Raw genomic sequence first — 22863 nt, forward strand, 5'->3', positions numbered from 1 at the left:
CTCCATCCTGCTGGTTGTTCTCTTGCCCACCCACTCACCTATTGCCAAGTCTCCCTCCGGGCTAACAAGCCACGCAGCTCGGGGTGGGGGTGGGCAGCACAGAACAAGAGCTCTTCTTCACGTAAGACCAGAATTCTTCTAATCTCATAAATAATTAATGGCCTGCCTCACTATAAGTCCTGGTGTTCGACGGGAACCGTTCATTTTAGAGAACAGGGAAGGGAGAAAATAAAAGAGAAGAAAGAAAGTTCCAACAGAAACTCTTCTATGCGATTGTCAAGCTGGGAAAGAAAGTAGAGCTATAGTCAGCAGTAGCTGGGAAAGTAAAAGTGAAAAAAAAACAATTAAGTCCTCGTTTAGCTGCCTGGCTGTGTAGTAGAGAAACTAAACACTATTGTATTTGAGTTTATAAAGAGGGCGCTAGCTAGACACACACCTTGCCGAAAATCTCCGCCAGAAAGTCAGCAGTTTCCTGACCATGAGGCCCGGGGCATCCATCCTGCTGTTCCTCCTTCTCTCCTTTTTTAAAGGTAGGTTAATCTCCATCTACTTCTCTCTTTCTCTCTCACAGATCTCAAATTTCTTTCTGTCTTCCATCTCTCTCTCGTTCTGCTGTTTTGCTTTGGAACATCGTTTAGTTTTCATTTCCTGGCATTTCTCTCTTTCTTTATTTCCTAGATTGTTCCCTTTTCTTCTTTTCTTTTCCTTTGTTCTTCTTTGATTTATTTTCTAATCTTCCTCCTCACTTTTCTACTTTTCAACGACTGAGACTTTGAATTTTTTTTTTTAATTTGTCGCAAACTAAAGACAACGATTCAGTAATGTTGTTGCCAGATTTTTCAAAGGTGCTTACACAGCAGTGACATTTTTTTTAATTGAAACGATAACCAGAAATAGCGGATCTTCTCACAAGAACTTCGTTGTTAATAACAATTGTCACAGCAGACCAGTTGTTGTCATTGTTTATTTCCTAAGTGACCTCAACAGAATTATATTTAGCTGTTTTCTGATCCTGTGCTGCTCTCTCCCTCCAGCCTCAGGCGCTCACTTGATAATATCATTTGATGCCTTATCGTCCACCTCAAACGGGTGTGTCATCAAAACTTCTCCCCTGAAAGAAAGAAACCGTTAATGATTAACCGGTGGGTCATCGAATAGACTGAGAAGACTGGAATGGTTGAATGAAGGTAGTTTTACTTCGCCCTGTACGACCATGCAGCGATTTGCCTTAAAATTAAGACTTAGATATATCTAAAAAAAAAAAAAACAACCAAAGAACGCCAAGTAAATATATCACCTACAGCAGCGAAAATATATTTGTTAAAATGATTTCGTTTTCATTGTCAGACTAAAACCTGTTACGTAGCATGTGATGTACACCTGTCTTGATGTATTAAGCTGTTATACTGATGTAGCTACCTACCAATGACTTGTGTGTCTGTCCATCAGTCAAACGGCAGGTGGCCCGGTTCTAGTCCAATCTTTTTTTCTGTTTAAGGCGCGAAAACCAAAGATTTTCGAACCGTTGATCGTTTTATCTCGTCTTTCATTTAATTTCGCTCCATTTTTTTACTTAATGTTTTTCCTTTTTATTTCCTTTTTCCTTTTCGTGCATCAATTTGTGATTTTTTCCCTCTATTTTCAGATTTTTTCTTTACTTTTTTTTTGCTCTTCTTTTTTTTCTATCTTTTCTTTGTTTTTTATTTCTTCCTTCCTTCTCTCTTTACTGTTTTTATTTTCGGACGCACTCACAGTAAAAAAAATTTTGTTTAGTCTTTTCCGCCAAAAAGCTTGAAATGTAGTACAATAATTTGTGAGATATTTGTATTTGGAGTGTAGGCTTCCAGAACTAGCTATAGTTGTATTCTGAGATTCTTCTCAGCACTTAAAGCATGTTCACTAACCCTGCAATGATTCATTTTCTCAAACTGCCCTTTCTTAATGTTCCTGAAAGGTTTACTTTAACAAAATATTTGCCGCTGCTTTTTGATGTAACTGAAAGCCGCGGCTGCATCACCCGTAAATAGCAGGCGAAGTGACAGAAGGTCTTCCCCGCTCTCTGGCCCTGTCTTCCCACGTGTAATTTCGCTCACTGCTCGCCTCTGATGACGAGGTGGCACGCGTCAGGTGCGTTTAACAGACGATCACGTGATACTTTCATGCATGCTTCACGGAGAAAAAAGTTGTCCTTACGAACTTTATTGGCATATTTATATGTGCATAAATATATAAATAAATGTATGTTTAGATATGTGTATGTGTGCGCGTGCTTGTGCTAGTGTGTGCGCCCCGGACTGTTCCTTTTCTTCTAGGTTTGAATGTTTGTGTGTTGGTAAGATATGTGTGTGTGTTGTTTGTGTGTTTGTGTGTTCCTTTCGTATCGGTGTGCATGAAGTCGCGTGCATAATCCTATGTTATAGTCTAACTTGTGCTATTTGCGCTTTTAAAATATTATTTAAATTATTGTCGGCTTTATCCTACTCCTCTTGCTAGTATTTTGCTACATGAAAAGTCCGTTCTACTAGATACAAGTGGGAGGCTTCTTAATTTTATTATTGTTATTTAGTTAATTAAACGAACAATATCGGGTGTAACAAAATATTACAAATTTTCTGTTGTGTAAAAATCACGACACATTTGTGTGTGGCCCGATGAGGTAGAGAATTTCATCAGCTAGCTGTAATATACAGATAACTGAGATAATATATACCTGTGAGGTCTAGTGTTATCACTTTGCTGTTATTTGTGTAAATTATCACTCCTTTGCTTTCAATATCCTATGCATTTTCAAAATTCGAACTTAAGTGAACTTGTTTTTTACAGCTAAGAAACTATATAAATAGATTATATAATCAACATCCACACGGGCTTTGAGTTTTGAAAAATCTCGGATTGAGGACAAGACCTGGATATCACCCACTAGTTCTAGAACTGAATATCACTGACTAGGAATAGACTTGGTTTTCACCGACTGTTACTAGACCTTGACCTCGGTGACTAGCACTTGACCTGGACATCACATGACTGCTGGAGGTGGACGGACGACTGGCCGACCGCTCGTATCGTTGGCGCCTCGCAGACCCTGGACAGCGCTATCATCACCTACATCACACTATCATCAAGGGATCAACTAACACCAAAATAAAAATCGATGTCATTTTGTCCATGGCCTCTGGTTATATGGATTAAAGTCTAGAGAGCGCGGACGTTGACATAATGAACTGTTAATAAATTTATTTAATTTTTTTTCACCTCTTGCCACTAGAGACTTTCGCTTGATTTCATATTTTTGTGAGGCAATGGTCTCTAGGCTTTCTTTTTTTTAACCTTTTGTTTTTTTCTTTGTCGCATTTCATTTTTTTTAATGGATCACGATTTTCTGCATTTTCTTTCACTTTTTTAGAACTTTCTCTTTTATTTTGCTTCTGTTCTTTTTTTCTTTGTTTCTTTCTTTTCTTTCTTTCTTTCTTTCTTTTCTTTCTTTCTTTCTTTCCATTGCATTTTAATAACATCCAAAATCATCTAAATAAACTTTACACCCACGTACACACACCAGATACATTTTTCAGTCCTTTGAGCACATTTTGTCTAAAAGCGATATTTCTGATGAAACAGAAAGTAATAAATAGTAACTCGGTCGTCCTTCTGTCAGTCTGAGTGTGGCATCTTTCTGTGACCATCTCTGGCAATGGAAAGTAGAGCCACTAACACGTCAGCATGAGAGCTAGGGCCAGACAGTTGTTTATGAGAAGACTACAGGACTGTTACTTGTTGGATCTGATAGAACTATGATTGAGTAGGCTCTGAGCACCGACGAAACGCCATGTATGCAATAATTACATACCTTAAAAAAGACAGACAAGCGGGGAGATGATCTAAGAAAGAAAGATAGGCAGAAGACCTGTGTGTTTTTACCCGAAATGACTGCATAGTGGAAATCATTGAGCTGTTATCTATGTATGCTTACTCACAACATAAACATTCACAACACACACACAGAGAGAGAGAGAGAGAGAAAAAAAAAACCAGTCGGACACACAAACATCCACACTAACATATCCATGCGTGCGACCGCAATAGTTGTGAGCAAGGGAAGAAGGCAGCCAAATAGAAAAGAAATCAATCTGCTGTTTTTACAACGTCTGTTGGAATATTTGATTTTGAATAACCGTCCCTCGTAGCTTGAGTCTCGCTTTAATTAAAAAAAAAAAAAATTGGCTCGTCGAAGAACGCAGCCCCCACTATGCCCTCCCAACACCCCTCTCTCCCCTCAAAACAAGGCAGCAAATTAAAACTGCCCACCTCTTGTCTCCTGCCTCCAAACGTCCACCCTGCACCAGGCCGAGAGAAAGCCACTCCAAGCCAGACGAGGACGCAGTGTCGGAGAAGGGAGACTACCCGATAATGACGCGATACCATCGTCGTGTGAACAAGTGTTCAATTTGTCGTTCCTGATTTGCTGGACTGGCAAAGAGTTGTCCCGCTCATTTTCTCTGGAGGGTTTTGACTGAGAAGCCTCCGTCTTGTCGCGCACTTCCTGAAATCTCTTCACTCAAACTTGACCCCGCGTGGCTCGGCGCCCTGAGATAATGCCAACAAACTTCAAATGCACCAAGCCGAACAGATGCCACTCGGCCTGGGTACAACTAGGAGTTGACCCCCGGAGCAACCAGCAACGCCTTCTCTCTAGTGTGATTTACTTTTTGCAATGCCAGTAGCCCTCAGCTATTCATTTCAAACGCACACACCATTTTTTTTTTAAATGTCTCTTCTTTGGAGGTCGTAACTAGAGTGAGGAGAAGCCAGACATGCAGACAATGGTGCGGCAGTTGTGATGACAACAGAATCGACTATTTCGACAAATATTTTTTTCTACTGTCTTTATTCCTTTATCTTTTCCCTTTATTCGTTCTGTCCCTCCTGATTAGCTTTTCTTCTTTCATTTACTCCTTCCCGTCTTCGCTCCATTTTGTGCAGACTTTTTTTTAACCCCTTGTTTTTCTTTTAAAAATATTTTTGATATATATATATGCTGTTAATGGTGGCAGCTCGTAGAATTGATGCCTGACTAAACTTCACATGCACTATAGACTGCACACGTTACTAGACTGCACACGTCACTAAACTTCACATGCACTATAGACTGCACACGTCACTAGACTGCACACGCGCTATACTGCACACGTCACTAGACTGTACACATCACTAGACTTCACGCTTAACCCAAGAAGTCTAAAAAGTACGTCGTCAGAGTTGTCCTTCCTACAGAAGTTTTCCCTCCCTTTTCCTGTACAAGGTTCCTTTGTCAACACTTCCCGACGTAAAAACAACTTTGCTCGTTGTTGTATTTGTGTGTGTGTGTGTGTGTGTGTGTGTGTGTGTGTGTGTGTGTGTGTGTGTGTGTGTGTGTGTGTGTGTGTGTGTGTGTGTGTGTGTAGTGTGTGTGTGTTTTCCCGGTTATTTTTCTAAAGGAAACATAATATTTTAAGACACTTCCAGAGAACGTCCTAATACAACAACTAAAGTAAAACTCCAGACACACAAATGCAAAAATTTATTTAGCACACCTGTTATAAAATTGTTTATTTGTGTCTAAATCTCTCTGAGTTGTGGTTTTCGTGAGGCGGCTTCTAGCAGTGAATTGATTTCCAACGGAGAAGATTGTGCGACAGACAGACAAACACGACAAACACAGAAGGCAGAAGCAAACTAGCAAGCAGGCAGACAGGAAAACTATTTGCGTTGATGATGACAACAACCCTTTGTCAACACCTGAGAAAACACCTAGATCTTCTTTCCTCCACAACAAAATACAGGAGGCGTATCTTTTTACAGGCACTTTTGAATTTTCAGAGTGTCAGAAAGCTTTTGACAGATTTGGTGTTCAGATTAAATGCATGCACTGTAAGACACCTCCTGAAAGTGAAATCTTCCACTTCATCTATAAAATGCGGGATGTGCCCACCCCAGTCCCCACCCAGGGTAGACTACCTGGAGTTGAGTAATCAATAGTCGCCCTTGTTTCTGAGCGCTGAGGAGCGTGACGGTGGACTTGGCACGTGGAACGTGACAGCACGATAGCGTGATGCCAGCTCGCGTGACCATTCATCTGCGATAGGACTAATGAATATTTCCTAAATGGCGGCCACATGCTTTTTTTTTAAGAGGCTTGCAAGTATGTTGCTAAGAATGTGAAGTCGCTGCTCCTTGACTCACGTGCCCCTATTTCAGGTCTTGGGCTGACGAATTGTTCCACCTCATCGGTCTCATGGCTACAAACCGTAGGTCAAAATACCTTCTGAAAATATCCCACCCACCAGTCGGGTCTCGGATCTTTCCATCTCTCTGTCTCACTCGTTCAAATCTGTAAAACACTTTAGAAGATTGGGAAACCAAACTTTCTCTTCCAACTTTCCGACAGCCAGATAAGACTTTGCTTCTGTGCGGATCCCAAATATGGGGCCTAAAGATTTCCATCTCCTCGTGGAGTGAGTTCATACCTTTGCACTGAAGACATTGTTAAATGTCATTTCTAAAACTATATAAATAATTCCCCATGTGGGTGCACACCACAGCTCATGCTTGCGACTCTGGTACCATAGACTGCAGTAGACTGCTAATATGTTGTTACAACACAGTGGAGGGAAGGGATGCTGGGTATCAGAAGTGTGCACGACTCTTCATTTGTCTGCTTTTGGTAAATGTGTGTGGTGAAATCAGGGTGCACAGAATGTGACACTCTTCCTTCGTGTTTTTAAACAACACATTGCTGACTGTTCCAGACAAGACTGGCATCAACAGGTTCAGACAGCTCGAGGTTTACCGTTTATGTAACTCGACAGCCAAGTCTACGGTTACAACCATGGCTACACAATGTTAACAATAAAAATATTCTGATTCCCTGATTATATTTCATATGGCAGTCTGCGACCTCGAGACACATATATGTGAACACCTCGGAGTTGCTCTTGAATTTCCCCCTTGTGTCAACCTTTTCTCTTGCCCCCTTGTAAAAGATCTACGACTGGAGTTTAGTTCACTGTGGAACTAACGATCATACTCTACTCTGTTTTGTGTACCGATGTTAGGCACCCTAAGCTTTGCTAGATATCTCTACACTCGCAAGGAATTTCTGTTATGTACTTAAAATAACTGCATTTCATGACTGTTTGTATTAAGTGGATACGAGACAATAAATAGAAATAATTAACTAAACAGTTGTAAGCCAACTATGATGCTGTGTCACAAAATATTTATTTCATGTCGTTGTATGAGCTGTGTTCGTCACCAGAGTGTTAAGGCCACGTGGCCTGAGTCAGTAAAAACTTCCTTCGTTCTCTCTCTCTCACACACACATTTATTTAGGTTTTCCATCCTCCTACCATTCTGAAATTGGCCCCAAATGACCATTTTAGTTTTCTTTGGCTTACTCGGATGAAATAAAGGCTTGCTGTGAAAATGAAGATGTGAGGTGTGAGAAACAACCTGTTTCCAGAATCAACAGGAGTTTTTTTCTGAATCACATTAGGTTATGGGAATGAAAACAACCGGATAGAGTGACTTCATAATTTGTGTGTTTTTGACCTCTTGACTTCTCAGCTGCGTCCTTCGCAGTTGGCGAGTGCAAGTTCCAGCTGCGTGTCATCGAGGACATCAGATTCCGATTGCTCCACATGATGTAGATAGCTAGGTAATCAAGATGGCATCTGATCCTTTTTTTCTGTTAAAAAAGAGTGTTTGTGACAAACTCAGATAATTAAATACATATCACAGCTGATGCTTACAAAACCTCAACATGTTACTCCTGACTTGACAACAAAATATCTCAAAAACGTTCGAGAAGGGACATTGGATCAAATGTTGATGATCATAAAAAGATTGGTTCAAATATCTTTTAGAAGTTTCATTTTATAGTGTATGGTGTGAAAAAGGGAATAAGGTATGGTAACCATTATTTCTTCTTTAAACAATAATTATGTTTACGTTATATAGGGATCAGCGTGGGCGGTATCTGAAGATACTTTAAAAAGGACATTTTAGTCCTCATGGAATGCACTAACTTTTTTGATATTAGGTTCTGGTGAAAATGTATTTAAACTTTTATCCTGTATTTTAGGAAGGCATGCAATTTTCGCACTTGTCTGAGTATGAAGTTACCTGAGGACCAGTCTCGTCGTCGAAGAGGAGGAAGAGGGAGTTGGTAACGGAAGTTAGGGGCCTCAGCTCAAAGCGGAAGGAAGGCGCCATGAAGGACAAGGCAAAGTCGTCAAAGCTAGTGAAGTTTGAGCTCATAGAAACCTAGGAAAGCTATGAAGAAACTACAAACTATGGAAGCTTGGGAAAATTTGCCTTTGAGGAGACTAGGATAAGCTTGAAAAAATTATGTACTAACACTTCACCTTGAGGATGTTCTAGATGAAGGATCAACTACTCCCCAGTCTGTTGTATTTTTTCTTTTGGCGTGATTGTGTATGAAAGTGAGCTACATGTAACTCTTGGAATGTTCTCGACAGACAGGCTTTGTTTCCAGAACTTTTCAGCGCCTTTCAGTTCCATGGCATCAAGCGACCAGGTGGTCGTCCTCCCAGACTTTCCGACATCCGCTTTTTATTTATCACAGACGAATGAATGTGCATGTGACATAAATGATACAAATTATGTCAACGTGCCCTACTTAACTCATATCGGATGTTAATGCAGTGTTCCTCGCTGAATACAAAAGACCTCAACATCCTAACCCCTCATGACCGGTTTTTTTCTTTATGACCAATAAATACGTGGAGTAAAGACAGGCCTGACATTTCTCTAGTTTGAGGTTATTTTAGTTACTGTTTCAGATTGTTTTATTTTCTGGCATTTCCTCCAGCCGCGCGACACGAACCTCAGGCGCCGTAACTCTCCTTCCCCAGAGCTGGTGACTCGTGTACGTTAGTCGTGCGTCGGTTGACATGTTGACACAGTGTGCCAGTCACACTAGCGAAGACTCGTGACCGTAAACTGCGCCTGCTGTCACGTGCGTAAAACCTCGCGTGGTGAACGCCCACGCACACACACGCACGCACCTCCTCACACACATGCACGCACACACACGCACCCCTCACACACACAAATACAATAGCTTGGATACACCCGGGTACACCTCTCGTGAGGACTACACACTAACAGCCGTCTTGACCTTAGTGTACAATAATGTTTAGTGTGATTGTTTGTTAGTCTGTGTTGAGGTGCGGAAGGACGTCAGCGTCTTTCTGGATTTCTGCTGAACTGTTCAGCCTGTCGCACCCCGCACACTCTCTATTCCCCCTTCAGTAGCATTGTCCTCCGGATGTGCTACCTTCAAGCAGTTGATATAAACAGCTGGAATACAGTTGTCTTTGTGGCTGCTTCATTTCCAGCCTCAGACATGGACGAGATACAAGATAGGCACCCTTATGTTAACTGCAGACTAATATCTATAACAATTTGAATTTGAAGGCTCCCGCTTGTTTTCTGGACCATCTCTGCCTTCTACACTGCTTTATCTCCGATCCAAAGCTACTTTCTGCACGCAAACGATGATCTGAATGTAATCTGCAGGTCCCGCTCGTACACCTCGCGCACCTGCAGTCCGGCGGTCCGGTGGGGCAACGGTTAGCACCTGGCATCAATACAGTGAAACTTGGCTGTCCTGGGTTCAGGTCTCGTCTCGGGCACGCTCTTCTTTCTCTGCATGTGGCATCTGTTTACAGGGCTGGCCGCGATATGGCCTTAGTTGCTGGCTCGGCGTCCAAAAAAAAACCAAAAACACTACTACCTTCAGGTCTTCGATGGCAGTGTCATAGCTCCATAGGTTTGGTGGCAGTTCCACAGCTCCATAAGCAGTATATACCTCCCTACCCACGCCCCCACCCCCTGACTGGTACAAAAGGATGTTGACGCCGGAGCACGTGATCTCTCGGGGGGACATGTCAGGACGCCCAGCAAGCCAGTGTCCGCCACAGTGAACAAAGTGATGGACAGGCGCGGACTTGCTGTCCACACAAGCAGCGAAACGAGGTACACACGGCGACGTTTAACGGAAATTACCCACAATTAAGAGTGGCACTTAGCCAGTTGTTACTGTTACTTTCTCAAGCCAGGAATCCCTTGTGTCGAGAGCTCAACTGTTTTTAAACAGCCCAATCCGTCTAGAGACTGGCCAGATGCCAATTACAAGAAGCTAATTCATTTGCTCACAAGTGGCGATACATTTCTTTGTTGTTTTTTTCTGGTCAGCTTCCAGTTTTTTGTGATTTACATTTCGGACAGAGTATGAGTTTTGTTTCGGTCAGCTTTAGAGGTCAGGGTATTAGCATTTAGGAGTAAGGCGTGTGCTTATCATCCGGGCACCTTGCAATTTTTTTTCTTGGGTATGATGGGGGTAAAAGGTTATTCATACTTCAAAAGAACCTTTTGAACGGAGACGTCCTGATTTACAAATGTAGTTACAGCTTCATCCGGCTTTATTGTTCCAATTTGATTTATTAACAAGATATATATTTATCTTGTGTGAGTGTGTGAGAGAGAGTGTGTGTGTGTATGTGCTCACGCTTGTATGCATTTAGGGGAAAAGTTTGTTATGGATAGAGACATTTATCAAAAGAAACAAAAAAAAAAAAAACCAGCGAGATCGTGTTTGTTCCGTTTTAGCGAGTTGCAAGAGAGTTGAGATGGAAGTATTGAACTACCTATCATTCGTTGATTTCATGTTGTTCTTGTGTTTTTGAGATGTGCTTTATTTAAAGGACACACGATCTCGATGTAAAATGAGATGTAAACAGACCGGAGGCTGGGAGCGATGAAAGTTGCAGGATGTCACGGCACCTCGTTAATCATCAAGTCTCCTCCCCTTTTCGGTATTATTGGCTCAATATTTTTATTATTTCTGAGGTGAAGCAGCAGTAAAGCACGCAGCGCAAAGACAGTTTCAACATCTATCACTGAGTTCTGTTCTGTTCGCCTCCGAGTCGACTGGTGTCAGACTATGTTGGCTTTTTACGAAATATCATATTTATATGATTTGGGAAGACATCCCTAAACCTTTAAAGTTAAAGCTACCTTTTGCCGTGATATAGTCCTAGTTGCTGGCACGGCATAAAACACAAACAAACAAACTCAGGCGACAGACGAGCTCCTCACAACACTGAACACCACTCCCGACTGGTGGCTGGCTACCTTTGCTGATTTGTGTCCACAACTGTGATTATCAGTGAATGTATTTGTGTTTCAGAAGGCTAGAAAAGTTATACTTTGAGGAATTCTTTGGAGGGATGTGTATTTGAAACCCAGGTCTCCAGTTTTGAATCAAGGAGTGCATCGCGGACATTTTAAGGCTGCGATTTAAACCTCCATATTTTGTATCTCCTTAAAGCTCACAGAACAGCCGATGCTGCTACAGATGTAATGATGACAAGTTAATTAGGATGTTTGTAATGTTAGTTTTTATGTTGAAGATGACCTGCTGAAAGGCATTGAAACATTGGCTAAAGTCTGAGTAAAGCGCCATGACAATTGGCTTCCCACACTGCCTGCCATTAAAACAATTAATGTCAGAGGCGTTTGACACTGACAGTAGATGTTTATACAACTCAGTCCACGCTACTTGCTCTTAAATCATAGATATAAATGTTCTTTCTATTGGAATTGTAACTGCCAATAAAAATCCTTCTTTCTCTCTACCCTTCTCACTCTTCTCTTCGCTCTTTCTCTCTCTCTCTCTCCTCATGCCTCTCTCTCTCTCTCTTCATATATTTGTTCCTCCTCTCTTTCTTTTCTTTCTCTCTCACTCTTTCGTTAACCTTAATCCCAAGACAGCGCAGAAGATCGATGAGGTGGCGACTGGATGCGAGGAGCAGCGCCAGCCGCCGGGGTATTAGTGGTGTGATGCGGCTTTTAATCTCGCCGCAAACACCTAATCCTCCGTTTGTCCGTGAAACAGGTGCAAGACAAGCGGACAAACTGAACCCACTTACCCGGATATAGAGACCGGGTACTACCGGCAGCTTGTTTTTTATCACTGTCTTGGCAATGCTTAAAGGGGCGATAAGTACGTCCCATTACCTCCCTTTGAACTGCAGTTCAGATAGCCAAATTAAATAGTTTCACGACTTGATTTTTTATTTTTTATTTTCAGATACTAAATGACTTTTGCGATTGGAAATAGATAATTTTCTGTCGCTTTCACTTTCACGCGCGTACTTAAATTATGTGTTGTTGTTTGTAATATTTGTTTTTAAATGATTATTGTTTTACTTCGGGTTAGCATTTAAGGCCAGAGAGAAATTATCCTAAACTATATTCCACAAGCAGGAGGTTTGATCTGACAACACAAAATCGGTTCATTATCTGCGCAATGGATCAATTGTGCGCATGACCGGAAAGCAATGGGCGTTAGTCTAACAGGGGTAGACCGACTGCGCAAACTTGTTTTGTTTTTTTCCTTCATCCATCAAGTTGGTGATGTTTTTTTTTCTTGGCAGGAAGATACAATAACAATACAAAATATTGTATTTGAATTCTTATGAGTCTATCTTATTAGACGAACTGAACTGTTTAACTAACTGCACGTGAATGATCGCCAAAAACTGAAATGTTCAACATGACATATATATGTATGATGAGGTAATACGTACAAAAGAGCAATGAATTCTAGAAAAAGACGCACAGACCTGTCTTGAAATTTGTCTCATATGTAACTGTCTCTGTCTACACATTATCTTGCAAAGGCCATGTCCTGTCACGCTTAACTGTCTCTACCGTCTCGTTGTCACACGTGTAACTCTCATTGTCACGTGTAACCACGAATATCCCTGGGCTGCTGGCAGACGATTTTTTACAGTTAACTGCTAAAGCGAGGAATTAGACGACATAGCTTCCGGTTTATTCACATTCTTTGTTACGGCTCGCCGAGACTAACAGCGGCTCACTTCGCAAGAGGCCAAGAGTGAGTCTCGGCATACAGACATCAGTCCATCAATACACGTCCATAGTGTAGCTGTCTATGTCGTCTCGTTGTCACGTGTAACTGTCTATGTCGTCTCGTTGTCACACGTGTAACTGTAATTTATGTAACTGTAATTTCTGCTGGATCATTGTCCACAGCTTCTCTCACACAAGATCTTCGCCCTCCTTCAGACGATGCCAGCTTCTTGTTGACAGCACTTTGTATCCAAGACAACCGCATCAGAGAGTCCTGTCTACATAGTGAGTAGCAATCTTTGAACTGCTTTCAGTGCATATAACATTTGATCGCATATATCGAGTAATAGAAATACAAGTCGTGGGATTTGCTGTTGTAGTTGTTATTATAAGAAATCTTCTCAGAAATTATAAAAGTCTTACTTATAATAAGCCTATGAGAAATACTTATGAAATCCCGATTCATTTTTCCAATTATTTCACATCTGTATTCTAGGTTTAGTTAAGACATCAATAACATTTCATTTCACTGGTTTTTGTGTCCTCACAGACGTTCACACAAGAAGCATTTTGAACGGATTGTTACTCGCTTTAAATTCACAAAGCAGGTAAGTTTTGTTTATTTCTGTTAACATATTTTTGGTGGAGATGTTCAGCCAGTGACTATTTTGTGTAATCCTTAACATTCTATATGAATAAGTTGTATTACATAATTATAAATCAAATTAAATTGTATCTAAACTAATTTTACTAAGTGTGAAGGTATCGCCTGTCAAAAACTCTAAATGTTCCATAGCACCGCTGATGTAGGCTTCAGAATAATGGATAATATTTGTGATTTTCCCCCATGATGTGCACTTTATATTAAGATACAGAAGAGAGAGCAGGCGAGAGAGAGAGAGAGAGCAGCCACAAGTGTTGGCATGGCATTGCCATCAAGCAGGTTATTTCAGTGCATCTACATTATTCACTGCATCTCGCTGCCTTTCCCTCAACTTTTCCCTCTAGATTCCCTTTCTCTTCCCTCCACTGCCCCCTCCATTACTAATTTATTTCCTATGCAAATGATGACGTAATTTCTATGTCCTCCCGTCTGTCTGACTGTCGGATTTAATCGACCCAATCGGTTTCATGCTCGGGAGAGCTCCTGGGGAAGGGACGTTATAGCTTTCCGCCTTGTCAGGTTTACAGACCCAGGGATTAGGTTGTCTTGCGAATGAAAATGATCTTGCAAGCTGCTGAAGCCATCAGTGCTTAGCTGCCTCGTTTCAAAACCAATTATATTAGTCATTGTCAGCATCTCCTCTTCGTCTGCGCATATATGGATGTCAGAAACGCGAGCACACATACAAATGTATTCAAACACTTAAGCGCACATAGCTGTACACAAAAATGCGCGAACTGATAAAATAAGAAAGCAGCAGGTACCCTGGACACACTTAACCACAAGAAAGAAATAAAAACAACCAAACAAATACAAGAGACACGTGCATATATATATAGAGAGAGAAGTATGTGTGTATGTATATTTAGATATTTACATATATATAGACACGCACGTGTATGTACGCTAAGATATTATTTTACATATATATATATTGAGAGAGGTAGGTAGCAAGTTGATCATGACAAGGCATGTCCATGGCTGTGCAGGTTAGACGGAGCAGACAGCGGTGACGCAGCCCAGAAGATGGAGTTGCCGGACAAAAGGCGACGAGACCAAGACGATAAGTCGGGTTTCTATAGCAACTGGTAACGTGCGTGTTGGTACCAGCAGCCGACCACGTGCTGAACGATCACAAAGCCGCAGCTAACGGACTTTACGTCATCAGCTGCCATATGCAGCGCCCCCTCTCTCTTCTTACCTCCTTCTCTCTCTCTGCTCTTTCTCTCTCTTTCTCTTCCTCCTTCTCCCTCTCTCTTCGTTTGTCTTTCAGTCTCGCCTTTATAGAATTCAAAGAAATCGCTAAAAGACTAATGGCATGTGCATAGTGAAATTTTACAGACTTTTTGCCGAAATAAATGGTTGGCTTTGATTGGTGAAGTTTACTGTTCTCCTTGATGAGGCGGTTCCATTGTGGCGAGAGCCTTTACTTACCGACACTATATGTGTTTGTGAAAGAAACCTGATGGCATGAGATCCCGTGCTTCATATTCAATCCTTTGAGTATGGCTTTTTGTTTTGCTTCATCCAGACATACGGAATATATTTGTTTGCATAGTGACATAAAGTGGCATAACCTTATTAAGTTGTAATGTTACAGTGGCAGTTCTTTGAGTAAATGTTTTATTTGTAAGTACATTTAGGGTTTAACTACTTTGGATTGCTTTTCGTCAAGGCCCTGGTCAAATTGTTTATAAAACTAATTCATCTCCAACACTGCATATTGTGTTTTGGACAATAGATAATGCGAATATAATATAATGATATAAGCAAGTTCACAGCTGACCATTGTTTAAAATATTTCCCAGTCCGTATGGATGTTTCACTGCTACCTCTAGTTGTCATATGTCTATGTCGCACTGTATCTCTGTATTTCTGTCACATTTTCTACAGGTGTGGACAACTGTTTTGTCAAATCTAAAATTCACTTTCTCTGTCATTTTCGTCAGGCATCTGCTGAGTCCCTCGACAGTCTTTCCATCATATTGCCTGATTTACTCATCGACAATCTCTCAAAGTTCGAAAAATCTTATTCAGCCCTCTCCCTTTTAAGGAAAATAAAAAAAACTTTCAGTCATCGAGAAAATGATCATGAAAATAACTATCTGGAGTCTCAGGAGTTCTCGTGTGTCAACGGAGGCCATAATTAAATTTTGTTTTTTTTTTAAATAGAGGAATGGTTGTCAAGCGGATGATGATGTCGAGTTAAAAAAAGTTGATCATTGCCATTAAGCAACAAACATGGAGAAACTAAGTCGCTGATAAACATCCAACTTTTTCTCATTTTCTGAGCAAATCACGGGATGTGAAAACGATCATCTTTCAAACAGGTGAGCAAGTGATCAAGCCTTCGTCCTTCCTACAAAGAAAACGTTTTTTGGCTTTCCTAATTCGTTGCTAATTATTCATACTTAATAAACTTTTCAGGGAGGGAAGTTGATACTAAAATGTCATCATTCGCTGCAAACGACTATTTTTATGTCTGGCTGACTGTTTCATTTTGCTTTTTTTTTTTTCTTTTGCTGTTTCTATCTGGTGCATTGAGGGCAGGCGGTGAACACAGGGGAGAGCAGCAGGGTCTGGAGTTTTCTCTCAAGACCTTGTCCTTCTAGAGTTGTCGTTCTCTCTACGTGTTACACCTGCAACAGTTTCACCAAAACTGGGCGACTGTTTTCGTGCAAATATAGTTCATCTTATCTAAGATTACACTGACACTTACAACCAGGAGAAAAAAAATGTTTCTTCACAACTGATGCAATATTCGCGGACTTCACCTCCCTATTCTTTTACCTCTGGTTATTATCTTCCCTTTCCTCTCTCTTTCTCTGTCTAGCGTATACTGACAATATACTGATTTTATTCTTTATTATTGTCTCTTTTTTCATCAACTGTGATGCAAGTAGTTGATGCAATCGGTTGCTAGTCCATTTCTAGCTTGTTTGCTCATGCTTGGGGAGCAAGAGGAGTCGTTGTAATGTATGTTCTCTATATACATGTCGTTGAACCATGAAAAAACTGACAAGGAAAATATGGAAGTTAGTTTACTTGATACTGTTGTCTAAAAAAGTTGCTTGATATAGGGCACGTTTTCTATAGGGCCTTATCTTTTCATAAGAAATACTTATTTTTCTTGATTTTTAGTATACTAGCGTAGTTTAACAAATAAATTTTGCTTTCTTCAATCTGTGAAACAAATGGAATCAACTTGTAATCCATATCACATTCCATTTACAGACACTTGAAATAAAACTACCAGTGAAGGCTGCTTTCTATCTCTCTATCCTCCCTTTCCCCTGTAGACAAACGCCATCACAACACTCGTTAGATAACTGTCGGTACCTGATCGTAAAACAAGTGTCGGCACTGACATTGCATGTATAGAAGAACTTGGATATTGTGCACGCACAGATCTGTGGAAAATAAAAGTTGAATCTCTTGACTGAGTCGTTCATCCTTCCTTTGACTACTTTGTTTTGAGAGGTGAATGGGTTTGTTTTTACCTACATACACGACATTCGTGCAGCTTCAGTACATTCTGATCTTTGCACTTGGGTTACTTTGTACAAGACTGGGGTTGTCTTTTGACCTAAGAATTAAAATTTTAAAAATGGACACAACTCCTTTTGAATACTGTGGACAGCAGACGAACCAAGCTCCCCACAAGTTGTTTTAAGGTTCTGCTGTAGGTAGTCGCCCACCCCAGGGTTCGTATTTTTAATAACGAATGTATGTAGCACAGTGTGACTATATGATATAAATGCTACAGATCTGAGACCTTTGTTGGCTGGTAGAACACTAAAAAAGTAAAAGAGGAGAAAGTTTTCGGATTAAAGAGACGAAGACAGGGAGTAACAGTGGCGAGAGAGAAGCAATGAGAAGAACAGAGAGAAGCAGTGCTGGAGGGGAAGATGAAGAAGACACAGCAGTCAGAAATACAATATATAAAAACTTTATAATAAAAGATACTGACTTTTAATAACTTTTTCAAAACTTAGAGAATTACCTATCTGGCTAACAGCTGAAATGTGGACATTAAAAACGTTTAAAACAATTAAGTTCTCACGTGCCGTGGACAGGAGATATTGTCACCACTTCTCATATCGGGTTGACCTTTCTCTTAGAAATGATTTACATGAACTGAGAATTTTTCCCAAGAGGTAGCTCAGAGAGTTCTCTTTTCAAGAGATATTCTTAAAAACGGGGTGAGAAAGTGTTTTAGAAACTAGCACGTGCTTGAAAAGCTGATGTTTGCTAAAATGTCCAGAAGCATCCCTGGGCCGAGAGTCTATATCACTGAAAGTCACGATTCCTGGCTTTCCTTGTCTCAAGAGGACTTCACCCTGAGTGACTCGGTCAAAGAGTTGCCTCTGGTGGAGCTGTGATCATTGAATCATGATATTCGCTAGCTCATACTGATGTGGATGTCAGGCCATGGCATTTTCTGACATCTTGCGACTCCGTCTACACTAAGTAAATCTTTCTTTCTGGTCTATACATCACTTCATTTTTTATCTTTGACAAAAATCAACCCTGAAATTAAACATGAAGATATTGGAAGTTAACAGAAAATATTCCAATCGCTAGTTTTAACTCCGAATATCACTGAATGCCACAGTCGGTGTCACACCTGACAGACGAGGACGAGGCTTCATCTAGTGATGTAATGTGATGTCTTGCTGTACAAGCAGCACAATATCAAGAGGACCACAAACAGCAACAATAATCAACAAATCAAGAGAATACAAAAAGGTAAAAAAGCACAATCACTTACGTATCATAGAACTACATTCTGCGAACCACTGATTACCAAACCAGTAATTCTTACCTACTGAAACACATGAATAGTATATTCAAATAAAACATTATGAGATTATGAGGACGTGCTGGGATGCTCAAACTTTCAAACACGTCTATAAAATACTATAGTTTCATGCTTGTTTTTTTTTTTTTTTTTTTTTCTTCTTCTTCGTGACCTTATTTATTTATCCTTGTTGTTGTCGTCGACATCTGCTGCTGCTGTGTTCTTTCTAATTTCCCTGTTTCAATATTTTTTTTTCTTTTTGCTTTTGTCTTCATCTTTCGCCATGTGTTGCTGTAGTTTCTTGTTTCTGTCCTCTATCGTTACTCTGAGTATCTTAATCTCAGCTGATTAATGTAGCCTTCGCCAATAATACCAAACTGATCAATCTGAAATGTCAAAGTTTGACAAATCTTTACTGAAAGATACAGAAAACGTTTCCCTGAAGTGGTTCACAAGAGAAAGCGCTATCATAAAAAGCTGCTTTAAGGGAAAAATAGAAAGTACATTGAAGGCTAACATACAAAGTTGATTTAAGCAGAAATGGAAAGTGTTTTGTTCGATAGAAAGCTCCAGAATAATAATTGTTTTGAAATTGACAGAAGCTGACAGACATGCACACTAGCCGTGGCATTTAAGATGAGGAGAGCTCTAAAGTACTTCCCAAAGTTCCTAGTCTGATTAAACTGCTAAAGTTCAAAACTTTGCATGATAAATTGGTGAAACTATCAGAAAATAGACAGTAAGATTAATTAGTATAACGGTAATGTTTAAAGAACAGAGGAAATTATCTCTGAAAACATATATATAGTAAAGTGTAATGTCCTGTTATAAAACAAGGTGTTATATTTAAAATACAATACAGTTAAGTTGTTATATCTTAAATAATAAAACAGCAAGCTACTGTATCTCAAGATCTAAGAGTATAACTATATACCCTAAAATAACTGTGTATATCTTAACACAATTCCAATCAGCAGTTACTCTTAAGATACATTTCAGTTATATCAAACATTATATCAAACGATAACATACACTAAGATGCTATATCTAAAGATAACATACACTAAGATGCTATATCTAAAGATAACATACACTAAGATGTTGTATCTAACGATATAATTCACTAAGATATTTTATCTTAAGGTATAATGCAGGAAACATTTCACCTCAAATTATAATATTCTATGCGTTATGGTAAGATCTCAGAATAAAACTTTATACACCTAAAATATAATACAGTAAAATGTCATACACTAAAATATAATACAACGTTAGATGTTATATCCTTAGATATAAGCAACAAGCTGTCATTTCCTATAATATAATAAATAGTAATACAGATAGAAGCAATATCCTCGGACATAACACAGCAAAAGGTCTGACAGTAGCCTACAGTATAATAGGGTATGATGATATATATCTATATATTAATTATAATATATGAAAACAGTATGTCTTAACATAATGCAGCAAGACGTCACATCCTCTGTAATATTACATTAATCTGTGAACACATACATGCAATAATTCGTTATATCGTAATATCCTTAGATTTAATTCAGTAAGATATTATCAACTATGATGTATAATACAGAGAGATGTTTTATCCAAATATACAGTGCAGTAATATGTCTTAGCCTAAGATATAATATGTCACATCTAACACTATATTACAAAAAGACATTATATCCTAAGATGTAACTCAGTAAGACACTATAGATGTGCTTTAGTATACGTTTAAAGGATTTATAGTGCATTGTATCCACAGATGTAATTCAGTAATAGGTTATATTCTTACTTATAATACAGTACGAATATTTTAATCTTAAGATATTCACTAAAGCGTTGTCTTGATGTACAATGAAGCAAAATACATAATGCAGTAAGACATGTCACATCTTAAGATATATTACAATAAAAGTTCTAAGACAAAAACATAGAAACACACAGAAAGCAAAAATAAAAATGATCATGCCTTGATATAAACCAAGGAAGAGTCAGGTATAAGCTGTCAAAGAAAGCTGACTTATAATAAAAGTAGATAGATAAATAACTACAATTGTTGCCAGAATAATCTTCAGCTTTTAATTGTGATCTTGTGAGCGCGTTGAAAAATAATCATGAATAAAGCAGTATAAGGAGTTCTTTATTATTATAAAGAACGATAATGTGACCACTTTGTAAACATTAGGAAGCAGTTAGTGACAGAATGTCTTGATGACGGAAACAAGAATGTATTTTTGCCACAAAAATGACAAATTAGAAATGCCCACCTTTGGCAAACCACATAAAATGGCAACAAAATAAGAGAAAGCAGTATTACAGAAATATTATTAAAATAATAAAAAAGTGTTCACGTAAAGCAATTATGATAAATGTCACGAGGCTTTAAGAACACGAATGTGTGTGTGTGTGTGTGGAATATAGAGGCAATGTCAAACAAACTCATGATCACCCAGGTGGTTGAAATCATTATCGCTATATAATTATCTTTGTTTGTTTCCTTAACTGCTATGTGTGCTTTAAGAACACAAATGTGGGAAAGAGGAAGGTTAAACAACCCCTCCAGAATCCACTCCCCGACCCCGACCCCACCACCTGGTGGAGATCGAAATTTCTGTACATAACATTGTTTTCGTTTCTTTTCATTACTTTTGTTGTTACTTGTTTCAGCTGCCCTTCTCTTCCTCTTACTTTACCTGTCTTTCTTTCTTTTCCAACCTTGTCCCTCCCTCCTTGTCACTGCCTCATTTTTGTCAGTCTTTTTATCTCTCTCTCTCCCCCTCTCTGTCTCTCCATCTGTATTTTTTCCCCTTTCGTTGAATACAGAAACAAAAAGGTCTTACTAAGTATTTTATCTAGAAGTAATTCCTTAACCCTACAATCCTGGGCACACGAGGTGAAGCTGGGCCAGGGAGGCGCCTGGGTTGCAGCAGGTTAAACCGCCGAGGATGCCGTAACGTAATCGATGGTCGGCGATGGACGGCCTGGCGGGCAGGCGCCTGATGAGTGTTCGGCCAAAAACTCGCCCAAATGTCACGAACCGAAGAAGCTGCAAAGCCCGCCCTTGTGCCCATAGCATCCTCCGGAGTGAGTTCAGTTCAGCCAAGCTTTGCCCTCCCGATCTCTCCCTTGTGTTCCGTTCTGTTCGTTCCCCTGTAGCCCCCTTGCCGCTCGCTTGCAGATCATGGTTGTCAGGTTTCGGGAACAACTCTCTTTCGAATTCCAGACTGATTAGACACAACGATTTTGTACGGAACACTAACGGAGCGAGAGAGAAATTATCAGGCTGAATTATCTGCATATTTGCCAGAAGCATCCAAAAATTTGTTGTATGGTTTTTCTTAGCTGACTATTTAAATGAATGCAAGAAATGTAAGTCTTCACGACTTTTTTTTTTTTAGTTTTGCTTATTTTTCTGCGATTCTTTCAGAATCCTTATGTACAGAAGACGAAGGAGATAAAAAAAATATTGGCATTGGAAGTCTTTCCCCAATAAGTTGTAATATAGTAGTAGTGGTGGTAGTAAGAACAGGTTAGCAATGAGCTGTGTTTAGTAGTCCTCACGGTAAAGATGTTTTTAATCTCAGTTAAAAAGGTTCGATGGTAGGTAAGTGGAGGATGTAGAGAGTTCCATTGCTTTGTTGCACCATAGCTAAAAATCTGGTAACTGTAAATTATTGTTCTGGTGACAGGAAAAGACAGTGTGCACTGAGAGACGATTAGAGAGGCTTCTGGATGGAATGTAGAGGGTCAGAACTTCGGAGGAGCATGCAGAACAAGTGCCTTCACAGAAAGAGCACAGACATCTTGTACTAAATGCGAGCACAAACCGACAACATACGGAGAGGGAAGGAGAGAAATAACGATCAAGTTTCCTTCATTCGAGCAGCAGATGTGCAGCTGAGTTATGTACATGCTGAGTTTGTGAAAACGGTTGCGGACAGCCTGTTGGCGATGTTGCAGCGATGAAACCTTTCGAGAACGAATGAACATACAAGGGTGTTAGCATATTGTCCGAGAAAAGTAGTGGATGGCACTAATCTTAGGGAGTTGTAGTAAGCAGACTGACAGAGCTGCAACTTGTTTGTCAACATGATGTAAGCAGTGATGATAAAAGTAAGATTCCTAACACAGGCGGCAAGGGGAATGTCGGCCTCTACAACATTATTGGTTTGGGTACTCCGATAGTCGTTGAAGAGAGCTTCGTTCAGCTTCAAGTTGTTGTGTACCATCTGACTTTTTACATCACGTGTACACCCGTTTAATATTTATGTCTCAATTGTCTGACAATGTTTATGTCACATATACACCCTTATCTACACTGTCTGACAAAGTTTACGTGACACGTATACACCCTCTACTTGTATTGAATTCGGAAGACAGGTCAATCAAAGCCAAGCCAGAAACATCCTCACTGTTGGGGGCAAACAGAATGTCAGCGTTACTTTGACGAGAGCAG

At 39.9% G+C, this 22863-nt stretch overlaps 1 protein-coding gene across 1 annotated transcript; it reads left to right on the plus strand.

The window, feature by feature from the left end:
- Window positions 1–106: 106 nt before the first annotated feature.
- Window positions 107–17040, plus strand: LOC112556798. Its single transcript, XM_025226171.1, has 4 exons — window positions 107–530; window positions 13120–13221; window positions 13487–13544; window positions 14590–17040. Exons 1-4 carry the CDS (start codon window positions 479–481, stop codon window positions 14690–14692), a joined length of 315 nt encoding a protein of 104 aa, XP_025081956.1. The 5' UTR covers window positions 107–478; the 3' UTR covers window positions 14693–17040.
- Window positions 17041–22863: the final 5823 nt, after the last annotated feature.

Source organism: Pomacea canaliculata, linkage group LG2 (assembly GCF_003073045.1).
Source record: "Pomacea canaliculata isolate SZHN2017 linkage group LG2, ASM307304v1, whole genome shotgun sequence".
Classification (NCBI taxonomy): domain Eukaryota; kingdom Metazoa; phylum Mollusca; class Gastropoda; order Architaenioglossa; family Ampullariidae; genus Pomacea; species Pomacea canaliculata.

Bases quoted from the DNA above. Each gene is read 5' to 3' on its own strand.
- LOC112556798 (XM_025226171.1), top strand. From the start codon at position 479: ATGAGGCCCGGGGCATCCATCCTGCTGTTCCTCCTTCTCTCCTTTTTT. The intron at 531-13,119 runs GTAGGTTAATCT...CATTGTCCACAG, and splicing joins CCTTCTCTCCTTTTTTAAAG to CTTCTCTCACACAAGATCTT. The intron at 13,545-14,589 runs GTAAGTTTTGTT...ATGGCTGTGCAG, and splicing joins GCTTTAAATTCACAAAGCAG to GTTAGACGGAGCAGACAGCG.